Consider the following 12,500-nt stretch of genomic DNA (forward strand, 5'->3'; position numbering starts at 1 on the left):
CGAGATTTTTTATTTTATTTTTCACCTTTATTTAACCAGGTAGGCTAGTTGAGAACAAGTTCTCATTTGCAACTGCGACCTGGCCAAGATAAGGCATAGCAGTGTGAACAGACAACACAGAGTTACACATGGAGTAAACAATTAACAAGTCAATAACACAGTAGAAAAAAGGGGAGTCTATATATACATTGTGTGCAAAAGGCATGAGAAGGTAGGCAAATAATTACAATTAGGCAGATTAACACTGGAGTGATAAATGATCAGATGGTTATGTAAAGGTAGAGATATTGGTGTGCAAAAGAGCAGAAAAATAAATAAATAAAAACAGTATGGGGATGAGGTAGGTGAAAATGGGTGGGCTATTTACCAATAGACTATGTACAGCTGCAGCGATCGGTTAGCTGCTCAGATAGCAGATGTTTGAAGTTGGTGAGGGAGATAAAAGTCTCCAACTTCAGCGATTTTTGCAATTCGTTCCAATCACAGGCAGCAGAGAACTGGAACGAAAGGCGGCCAAATGAGGTGTTGGCTTTAGGGATGATCAGTGAGATACACCTGCTGGAGCGCGTGCTACGGATGGGTGTTGCCATCGTAACCAGTGAACTGAGATAAGGCGGAGCTTTACCTAGCATGGACTTGTAGATGAGCTGGAGCCAGTGGGTCTGGCGACGAATATGTAGCGAGGGCCAGCCGATTAGAGCATACAAGTCGCAGTGGTGGGTGGTATAAGGTGCTTTAGTGACAAAACGGATGGCACTGTGATAAACTGCATCCAGTTTGCTGAGTAGAGTGTTGGAAGCAATTTTGTAGATGACATCGCCGAAGTCGAGGATCGGTAGGATAGTCAGTTTTACTAGGGTAAGTTTGGCGGCGTGAGTGAAGGAGGCTTTGTTGCGGAATAGAAAGCCGACTCTTGATTTGATTTTCGATTGGAGATGTTTGATATGGGTCTGGAAGGAGAGTTTAGAGTCTAGCCAGACACCTAGGTACTTATAGATGTCCACATATTCAAGGTCGGAACCATCCAGGGTGGTGATGCTGGTCAGGCGTGCGGGTGCAGGCAGCGAACGGTTGAAAAGCATGCATTTGGTTTTACTAGCGTTTAAGTTTAAGCGTTTAAGGTTTTAGGTTTAAGGTTTAAGGTTTTACTGGCGTTTTCTATCAGGAGTTTGAAGCACATAATCAGTTTCACTTAATTTATTTTCAATGAAATAAGGACCAGAGAAACGAGCTGACAGTGAAGATCCTGGAACAGGTAATAACACCAGTACTTGGTCACCTGGCTGTAGTGGACGAGAAATAGCCCGTTTATCATAGTGTCTTTGTATTCTCTTCTTTTAGGAACACAGAGCTTCCTTTGCGAGAGCACAAGCTTGGTGTAGGCGCTCACGAAAGCGACTAACGTAGTCCAACACATTCTCATCTCCCGCACACAACTCTTGGGACAAAAACTGTTCTTTAAGGACTTTCATTGGTCCTCTCACTGTGTGACCAAATACTAGTTCAGCTGGGCTGAACCCTGGGGACTCCTTTACAGTTTCACGAGCAGCAAACAAAACTAGAGGAACTCCCTCATCCCAATCTTTCTCAGATTCCAAACAATATTTACGTAGCATAGACTTCAGTGTCTGATGCCAACGTTCAAACGCACCCTGAGACTCTGGGTGATAGGCGCTTGACACACTTTTAACACCTGCTTGAAGAGCTTTGATAGGAAATTGGTACCTTGATCACTTTGTACCACCTTAGGTAACCCGCATGTCGTGAGGAATTTAATTAAGGCTTTACTCACTACTGGGGCTGTAATCCTTCGCAGAGGAATGGCCTCGGGGTATCTTGTTGCCATACACATAACCGTTAACAGAAACTGGTTACCCGATTTTGTCTTCGGTAACGGTCCGACACAATCAACCACCACATGCTCGAATGGTTCACCTATGACAGGTATGGGACAAAGAGGAGCGGGAGGAATAACCTGATTTGGTTTTCCTGTTATCTGACATGTGTGGCATGTCTGACAGAACTGAGCCACATCTTGTTTTAAACCCGGCCAAAAGAAATGTCGAAGGATCCGATCATACGTCTTTGTAATTCCTAAATGACCAGACCACTGGTGATCATGAGCAAGGGATAACACATTTTGTCGAAAGGCTGTAGGAATCACTATGTGGTAAACAGCATTCCAATCTCCACCCGCGTCAACATGGGATGTCCATTTACGCATGAGGAGATTACCATCAACGCCACGTTCTTCTTCGTTACCTCTTCCAATGAGACAACACTAGAAAAACATTTAGCAAGCTTGTTGTCAACCTTTTGGTTAGCAATCAGCTGCTCACGAGTGACTGGTAACTGTATTGCATCAGCAATACGTTCCACATACTTAGATTCATCCCTGGGTTGTTTGTCAGAGGTGATCAGCTTCCCAGTGGTAGCACACAACCCGTCCCCTTGATCAACCTCTTTGAACAGAACAGTGTTTGACAAATCTATCACGTCACCCTCTTGTCGTGCCTGAGCACGAGTGACAGCACAAGCGGGGAACACATGTGGATAACTCTGTGCCAGCTCATTGGAGAGAGAGTGGTCACTTTTATCCAATACTTCCAATACGGGTACTACCTTTCCTCCAGCAATATCGTTACCCATTATAAAGGTCACACCTTTCACTGGCAACATAGGACGTACCCCCACTCTCGTATTCCACTGATTAACTCAGAGTTTCACAAAGTGCAATGACACTGGGACAAAACCCCTTTCAATACCCTGCACTAACACACTGGAACCACAGTATGTATCGTCAGATACGGGCAACACATCAGACATTATAAACGACTGCGCCGCACCAGTATCGCTAAGGATTTTAACCGGACGCTGAGACGCTTCGTCATTCGTTAGGGACACAAACCCCTCGAAAATGAACGGTTCATAACTGCAGTCGGGGACTAAGACTTTCAAACTACAGTTACCCTGAGGCACCTGTTTTGTTGCAGACCTCACAACCGTACGAATTAGACCAACACCTGTTGGCGGCTTGGCACGAAGAGGCATCCCTTGTTTGCGTTTTAGCAGGAAGCAATCATTAATCATATGTCCCACCTTCTGACAATCGAAACAGGGACGCTCATTTTTCTGGCGTGCTTGATATACAACTGGCCGACTAGGACTAAAACTAGGCAATTCAGTGGCTCTACTCTCCGTATGAGCCGAAAACACGCTCTTGTGCGTCAACACAAACTCGTGTGCCAACACAAACTCGTGTGCCAACACAAACTCGTGTGCCAACACAAACTCGTGTGCCAACACAAACTTGTGTGCCAACACAGACGCTTCTGACAGGGAGGATATCTACTACAATGCATTCCGGTAAGGAATTTTTAAACTCTCCCAACAAGATTAACTCCCGGAGAGAGTTGAAATCAGTTATCTTGCTAGCAGCATGCCATTTATCAAACAGATTTCCTTTGTCTCTTGCAAATTACACATAAGTCTTACTAGAAGACATTCTATGAGACCTAAATCTCTGTCAGTATGCCTCAGGCACAAGCTCATAGGCACGAAGAACAGTAGCTTTGACCACTTCATAATTCAAACTGTCCTCCAGAGGTAGCGCTGACAAAATCTCTTGGGCTTTACCAGTTAATTTACACTGAAGTAATAGGCACCATACCTCTTCAGGCCATTTCAATGCTACGGCTATACGCTGAAATACACAAAAATAGGAGTCAACCTCTGACTCTATGAACAAAGATACCAAGGCAATCTGCCTACTAATGTCAAAAGTTTTAGAAGCTCCAGTTGGTGAGGACGGCTCACTAACAGGCACAGCAGGAACGGAGGCTAGCCTCGCTGTCTCTGCGTCTCTCCAACGCTAATGCTAAATCAGCTATTCCCAGTGGTGACGCTCAACACTGAACTAGACCACTATAACAATCTGCACCAGTAGTGACAGATCCCAGATGAGCCCCCACTTATGTTACTTTTTCACTATTATACTTTGCATGAGTTACAGTGAGGGGAAAAAAAGTATTTGCTCCCCTGCTGATTTTGTAAGTTTGCCCACTGACAAAGATATGAGTCTATAATTGTAATGGTAGGTTTATTTGAACAGTGAGAGACCGAATAACAACAACAAAAATCCAGAAAAACGCATGTCAAAAACGTAATAAATTGATAATGAGGGAAATAAGTATTTAACCCCTCTGCAAAACATGACTTAGTACTTGGTGGCAAAACCCTTGTTGGCAATCACAGAGGTCAGACGTTTCTTGTAGTTGGCCACCAGGTTTGCACACATCTCAGGAGGGATTTTGTCCCACTCCTCTTTGCAGATCTTCTCCAAGTCATTAGGGTTTCGTTTGGCAACTTGAACGTTCAGTTCCCCCCACATAGACTGGCTAGGCCACTCCAGGACCTTAATGTGCTTCTTCTTGAGCCACTCCTTTGTTGCATTGGCCATGTGTTTTGGGTCATTGTCATGCTGTAATACCCATCCCCGACCCATTTTCAATGCCCTGGCTGAGGGAAGGAGGTTCTCACCCAAGATTTGATGGTACATGGCCCCGTCCATCGTCCCTTTGATACGGTGAAGTTGTCCTGTCCCCTTAGCAGAAAAACACCTCCAAAGCATAATGTTTCCACCTCCATGTTTGACGGTGGGGATGGTGTTCTTGGGGTAATAGGCAGCATTCCTCCTCCTCCAAACATGGCGAGTTGAGTTGATGCCAAAGAGCTCCATTTTGGTCTGATCTGACCACAACACTTTCACCCAGTTGTCCTCTGAATCAATCAGATGTTCATTGGCAAACTTCAGATGGGCATGTACATGTGCTTTCTTGAGCAGGGGGACCTTGCGGGCGCTGCAGGATTTCAGTCCTTCACGGCGTAGTGTGTTACCAATTGTTTTCTTGGTGACTATGGTCCCAGCTGCCTTGAGATCATTGACAAGATCCTCCCGTGTAGTTCTGGGCTGATTCCTCACCGTTCTCATGATCATTGCAACTCCACGAGGTGAGATCTTGCATGGAGCCCCAGGCCAAGTGACATTGACAGTTATTTTGTGTTTCTTCCATTTGCGAATAATCGCACCAACTGTTGTCACCTTCTCACCAAGCTGCTTGGAGATGGTCTCATAGCCCATTCCAGCCTTGTGTAGGTCTACAATCTTCTCCCTGACATCCTTGGAGAGCTCTTTGGTCTTGGCCATGGTGGAGAGTTTGGAATCTGATTGATTGCCTCTGTGGACAGGTGCCTTTTATACAGGTAACAAGCTGAGATTAGGAGCACTCCCTTTAAGAGTGTGCTCCTAATCTCAGCTCGTTACCTGTATAAAAGACACCTGTTAGCCAGAAATCTTTCTGATTGAGAGGGGGTCAAATATTTATTTCCCTCATTAAAATGCAAATCAATTTATAAAATGTTTGACATGCGTGTTTCTGGATATTTTGTCTCTCACTGTTCAAATAAACCTACCATTAAAATGATAGACTGATCATATCTTTGTCAGTGGGCAAACGTACAAAATCAGCAGGGGATCAAATAGTTTTTTCCCTCACTGTATGTTACGGGTCTCGTTAACACTGCCGGGCCAAAGGGATTCGTAACACTAGTGTTTTGTACACTCAGTGTTCACGTTACCCCTGCTCACATATCACGTTTCCATATGGGGATAATAAGGTTCATTTGATTGGTTGATTGATTGATTGGTTGATTGAATCCCCATTCAGGTGGTAATAGAGGAGTTCCACCACCCTCGGACGGTGTGGGTGCCCCTGGGGGTGTTGCTGGGGTCAGGCATGCTGTTCGCCGTCCTCACCCTCCAATGGCAGCGCTTCTTCACCACCCTCTCCACCGCTGTGTTCGGCTCGGCTGTCATCACCGTGACTGTGGACTACTTCCTCGAGCTGTTCGCTCTGGTCAGGTATGTTGGTGTTGTAGTTAGGGCTCTCTCCTCTCCTCACCTCTCCTCTCCCCTCTCCTCCTCTGCTCACCTCTCCTCTCCTCACCACTCTCCTCACCCCTCACACCTTCTCACCGCTCCCCTCTTCCCACTCCTCCCCTCTCCTCCTCTACTCACCTCTCCTATCCCCTCTCCTCCTCTGCTCACCTCTCCTCTCCTCACCACTCTCCTCACCCCTCACACCTTCTCACCACTACCCTCTCCTCACTCCTCCCCTCCCCTCTCCTCTTCTCCTTCTCACTACTCCCATCTCCTCCTCTCCTCCTCTCCTCATCACTACCCTCTCCTCACTCCTCCCCTCTCCTCTTCTCCTCCTCACCACTCCCCTCTCCTCCTCTCCTCACCCATCCTCTCCTCTCTCCTCATCACCCCTCTCCTCCTCTCCTCACCACTTCACTCTCCTCACTGCTCCCCTCTCCTCTTCTCCTCCTCACCATTCCCCTCTCCTCACCCCTCCTCTCCTCTCTCCTCCTCACCCCTCCTCTTCTCTCCTCTCCTCTGTTGCTCAGCTGGTAGAGAGAGGTGCTTCCAACACCAGGATTGTGGAGGCCACCCATATGAAATTCAATTTCCACAGAGGCCACCCATCTGAAAATGTATTCAAATCTTTGCACGCACTACTGTATGATAATACTACTGTAAAATAACACTACTGTAAGATAACACTACTGTAAGATAACATTACTGTAATATAACACTACTGTAAGATAACACTACTGTAAGATAACTGGGCTGCAGGCCCAGACGGCATCCCCAGCCGCGCCCTCAGAGCATGCGCAGACCAGCTGGCCGGTGTGTTTACGGACATATTCAATCAATCCCTATACCAGTCTGCTGTTCCCACATGCTTCAAGAGGGCCACCATTGTTCCTGTTCCCAAGAAAGCTAAGGTAACTGAGCTAAACGACTACCGCCCCGTAGCACTCACATCCGTCATCATGAAGTGCTTTGAGAGACTAGTCAAGGACCATATCACCTCCACCCTACCTGACACCCTAGACCCACTCCAATTTGCTTACCGCCCAAATAGGTCCACAGACGATGCAATCTCAACCACACTGCACACTGCCCTAACCCATCTGGACAAGAGGAATACCTATGTGAGAATGCTGTTCATCGACTACAGCTCGGCATTCAACACCATAGTACCCTCCAAGCTCGTCATCAAGCTCGAGACCCTGGGTCTCGACCCCGCCCTGTGCAACTGGGTACTGGACTTCCTGACGGGCCGCCCCCAGGTGGTGAGGGTAGGCAACAACATCTCCTCCCCGCTGATCCTCAACACTGGGGCCCCACAAGGGTGCATTCTGAGCCCTCTCCTGTACTCCCTGTTCACCCACGACTGCGTGGCCACGCACGCCTCCAACTCAATCATCAAGTTTGCGGACGACACAACAGTGGTAGGCTTGATTACCAACAACGACGAGACGGCCTACAGGGAGGAGGTGAGGGCCCTCGGAGTGTGGTGTCAGGAAAATAACCTCACACTCAACGTCAACAAAACTAAGGAGATGATTGTGGACTTCAGGAAACAGCAGAGGGAACACCCCCCTATCCACATCGATGGAACAGTAGTGGAGAGGGTAGCAAGTTTTAAGTTCCTCGGCATACACATCACAGACAAACTGAATTGGTCCACTCACACAGACAGCATCGTGAAGAAGGCGCAGTGTGGTGTCAGGAAAATAACCTCAACCTCAGGAGGCTGAAGAAATTTGGCTTGTCACCAAAAGCACTCACAAACTTCTACAGATGCACAATCGAGAGCATCCTGGCGGGCTGTATCACCGCCTGGTATGGCAACTGCACCGCCCTCAACCGTAAGGCTCTCCAGAGGGTAGTGAGGTCTGCACAACGCATCACCGGGGGCAAACTACCTGCCCTCCAGGACACCTACACCACCCGATGTCACAGGAAGGCCATAAAGATCATCAAGGACATCAACCACCCGAGCCACTGCCTGTTCACCCCGCTATCATCCAGAAGGCGAGGTCAGTACAGGTGCATCAAAGCTGGGACCGAGAGACTGAAAAACAGCTTCTATCTCAAGGCCATCAGACTGTTAAACAGCCACCACTAACACTGAGTGGCTGCTGCCAACACACTGACACTGACTCAACTCCAGCCACTTTAATAATGGGAAATGATGTAAATATATCACTAGCCACTTTAAACAATGCTACCTTATATAATGTTACTTACTCTACATTATTCATCTCATATGCATACGTATATACTGTACTCTATATCATCGACTGTATCCTTATGTAATACATGTATCACTAGCCACTTTAAACTATGCCACTTTGTTTACATACTCATCTCATTTGTACATACTGTACTCGATACCATCTACTGTATCTTGCCTATGCTGCTCTGTACCATCACTCATTCATGTATCCTTATGTACATATTCTTTATCCCCTTACACTTTGTACAAGACAGTAGTTTTGGAATTGTTAGTTAGATTACTTGTTATTACTGCATTGTCGGAACTAGAAGCACAAGTATTTCGCTACACTCGCATTAACATCTGCTAACCATGTGTATGTGACAAATAAAATTTGATTTGATTTGATTTTGATTTAATTTGATTTGATTTGTTCGATCACATTACTGTAAAATAACACTACTGTAAGAAAACACTACTGTAAGATCACATTACTGTAAAATAACACTACTGTAAAATAACACTACTGTAAGATAACACTACTGTAAGATAACATTACTGTAATATAACACTAATGTAAGATAACATTACTGTAAAATAACAATACTGTAAGATAACACTACTGTAAGATAACATTACTGTAAAATAACAATACTGTAAGATAACACTACTGTAAGATAACATTACTGTAATATAACACTAATGTAAGATAACATTACTGTAATATAACACTAATGTAAGATAACATTACTGTAAGATACCATTACTGTAAGATAACACTACTGTAAGATAACATTACTGTAAGATAACACTACTGTAAGATAACATTACTGTAATATAACACTAATGTAAGATAACATTACTGTAAGATAACATTACTGTAAGATAACACTACTGTAAGATAACATTACTGTAAGATAGCACTATTGTATGATAACATTACTGTAAGATAACTTTCCTGTAAGATAGCACTATTGTAAGATAACACTACTGTAAGATAAAATTACTGTAAGATAACACTGTAAGTGGCTTTGGGGAAAATACGTTTCTGCTAAAGAGCATAAATTAAACGTCTGTTGTTTGATTTCCAAGAATACACACCCCCCTCTTATTCCTTGACTCTATTACAGATACATGTCGGAGAGGATCGAGGTGGCTCCGCCCCGTCCTCTCTGCTGGTTCACCTGGGTCGTCATGGGGGTGTGGCCTGTCCTGGCATTGCTGGGGGTCCTCATCCAGTGGAAGGTGACCGCAGAGGGATGTTCACACACTGAGGGTGAGTCTGATCCCTGACCTTTAACCCTAACAGAAGGATACTCACACACTGAGGGTGAGTCTGATCCCTGACCTTTAACCCTAACAGAGGGATACTCACACACTGAGGGTGAGTCTGATCCCTGACCTTTAACCCTAACAGAGGGATACTCACACACTGAGGGTGAGTCTGATCCCTGACCTTTAACCCTAACAGAGGGATATTCACACACTGAGGGTGAGTCTGATCCCTGACCTTTAACCCTAACAGAGGGATACTCACACACTGAGGGTGAGTCTGATCCCTGACCTTTAACCCTAACAGAGGGATACTCACACACTGAGGGTGAGTCTGATCCCTGACGTTTAACCCTAATAGAGGGATATTCACACACTGAGGGTGAGTCTGATCCCTGACCTTTAACCCTAATTGAGGGATATTCACACAATGAGGGTGAGTCTGATCCCTGAGCCTTAACCCTAACAGCGGGATACTCACACACTGAGGGTGAGTCTGATCACTGACCTTTAACCCTAACAGAGGGATACTCACACACAAAGGGTGAGTGATATATATAAGTTTCAAGTCCTAGACATGATTGAAGTACCTGTCCAGTGTTTCCATATGTCCATGAAATTTTACTTACAATTATTTACAATGTGAGTGAAAGAGTTTTCCTTACAAAAAATGAGTAACAAGCAGCTTTTCTGTGTTGGAATGGTGTGGGCGTACCCCAACAACAGAATGGTGTGGGCGTACCCCAACAACAGAATGGTGTGGGCGTACCCCAACAACAGAATGGTGTGGGCGTACCCCAACAACAGAATGGTGTGGGCGTATCCCAACAACAGAATGGTGTGGGCGTACCCCAACAACAGAATGGTGTGGGCGTACCCCAACAACAGAATGGTGTGGGCGTACCCCAACAACAGAATGGTGTGGACCCACCCCAACAACAGAATGGTGTGGGCGTACCCCAACAACAGAATGGTGTGGGCGTACCCCAACAACAGAATGGTGTGGGCGTACCCCAACAACAGAATGGTGTGAGCGTACCCCAACAACAGAATGGTGTGGACCCACCCCAACAACAGAATGGTGTGATAATTAAAAATATTAATGCTCTAGACCACTGATTGGCCAGCTCATCCTCTACGCTCTTGACCACTGATTGGCCAGGTCATCCTCTACGCTCTAGACCACTGATTGGCCAGCTCATCCTCTATGCTCTATAGGCACTGATTGGCCAGCTCATCCTACCCAAGAGCAGCACATCCTCCTCAATGAGGAAATAGTATTTTTTAAATGGTCTCTGTGAGGTAGAAGTTTGAGGTGGGTTTTTTTAAGTGTTTTTTTTTCTGCCATTCATGCAATGGCCACAAATACAAGCATAGGACGAGTCAGCAACATTATTTTTGGTACGAGTTAACAGAATGAGTCGAGTTGAGTCATCCGCATACATAGACACTCTGGCTTTACTCAAAGCACGTGGCATGTCATTAGTAAAGATTGAAAAAAAATACTGGGCCTAGACAGCTGCCCTGGGGAATTCCTGCTTCTACCTGGATTATGTTGGAGAGGCTTCCATTAAAGAACACCCTCTGTGTTCTGTTAGACAGGTAACTCTTTATCCACAATATAGCAGGGGGGTGTAAAGCCATAACACATACGTTTTTTTCAGCAGCAGACTATGATCGATAATGTTAAAATCCGCACTGAAGTCTAACAAAGGTTGGAGGTAGGCTATATACCACCACAGAATCAGAGGTTTCATATAATGAGGTTCTATATATATAATTATGCTTTAACAGGAAGTCACACATCTAATGTGATTAAACTATGAACACGTGATGGCTTGTGATCAAAGCATGTACTCTAGATCAAGAGAAGGGAAGGAAGCTTTGGCGCTGTGGTTGGAATCTGGTGGTTGTCATAGTAACAACCTGTGGACCCCTCCTCCCCACTCTCCCAAGATTATACCTTTTGATTGCGGGGAAGAGGATGAAGGGGGGCAGAGGGATGTGGGGGGGAGGGGCAGCAAGGAGGTCAAGAGGTGGTTGGGGGGTGGCAGCAATGAGGTCAAGATGGGGTAGGGAGATCAAGGGGGCAGGGACAGGATGGGAGAGGCAATGAGTTATCGAGAGGAGGGTTAGAGAGGGTAAGAGACAGGGTGAGGAAGAGAGGAGGGTAAAGAGGGATGAGAGACAAAGAGATGCGGAGAGGAGAGTCAAAAGAGATGAGATGGGGTGAGGAGTGGTGAGAGACAAGGAGAGGCAGAGAAGAGGGTAAAGAGGGTTGAGAGACAGGGAGGGGCAGACAGGAGGGTAAAGAGGGTTGAGAGACAGGGAGAGACAGACAGGAGGGTAAAGAGGGTTGAGAGACAGGGAGAGACAGACAGGAGGGTAAAGAGGGGGTTGAGAGACAGGGAGAGACAGGCAGGAGGGTAAAGAGGGTTGAGAGACAGGGAGAGACAGACAGGAGGGTAAAGAGGGTTGAGAGACAGGGAGAGACAGACAGGAGGGTAAAGAGGGTTGTGAGACAGGGGGCGGCAGACAGGAGGGTAAAGAGGACATCATTCAGTGGAGATAATGACAGATGGTGACTCTACCTCTCTGGCTGTGTGTGGACTGTTGAGGCACAAAAGAGAGAGAGAGCAGCAGATATGACACAAATTCTGCTGCTGCTGATAATGAACAGGGAACAGTATTATTAGTCCTGTCGATAATGAACAGGGAACAGTATTATTAGTCCCAATGAAAATGAATAGGGGGCAGTATTATTAGTCCTGATGATAATGATAATGTACAGGGAACAGTATTATTAGTCCTGACCTCTTACTTCTACCCCCTCCTTTTTCGAACATTCTGTTAAAAATCGCGCAACTTTTCAGCGTCCTGCTACTCATGCCAGGAATATAGTATATGCATATGATTAGTATGTGTGGATAGAAAACACTCTGAAGTTTCTAAAACTGGTTAAATCACGGCTGTGACTATAACAGATCGTGTGTTTCATTGAAAAACGCAAGAAAAACTGCTCTCTGAAAGCTAAAAATAATTTCCATAAGTCACTTCCATGGGTTGTTAAAAGAGGACAAAATTTAATATCGACCTGCA

General features: G+C 45.7%; 1 protein-coding gene across 1 annotated transcript in view; it reads left to right on the forward strand.

Annotated features, from left to right (window-relative positions):
• Positions 1-12,500, forward strand: part of LOC139406201 (transmembrane protein 198-like) — a 21,290-nt gene that overhangs the window by 5,240 nt on the left and 3,550 nt on the right. Inside the window, exons 3-4 of the mRNA XM_071148708.1 lie at positions 5,727-5,920; positions 9,260-9,405. Of these exons, the coding sequence (XP_071004809.1) occupies positions 5,727-5,920; positions 9,260-9,405 (340 nt within the window). The remainder of the gene's footprint in view (positions 1-5,726; positions 5,921-9,259; positions 9,406-12,500) is intronic.

Source organism: Oncorhynchus clarkii, chromosome 3, assembly GCF_045791955.1.
Source record: "Oncorhynchus clarkii lewisi isolate Uvic-CL-2024 chromosome 3, UVic_Ocla_1.0, whole genome shotgun sequence".
Taxonomy (NCBI): Eukaryota; Metazoa; Chordata; class Actinopteri; order Salmoniformes; family Salmonidae; genus Oncorhynchus; species Oncorhynchus clarkii.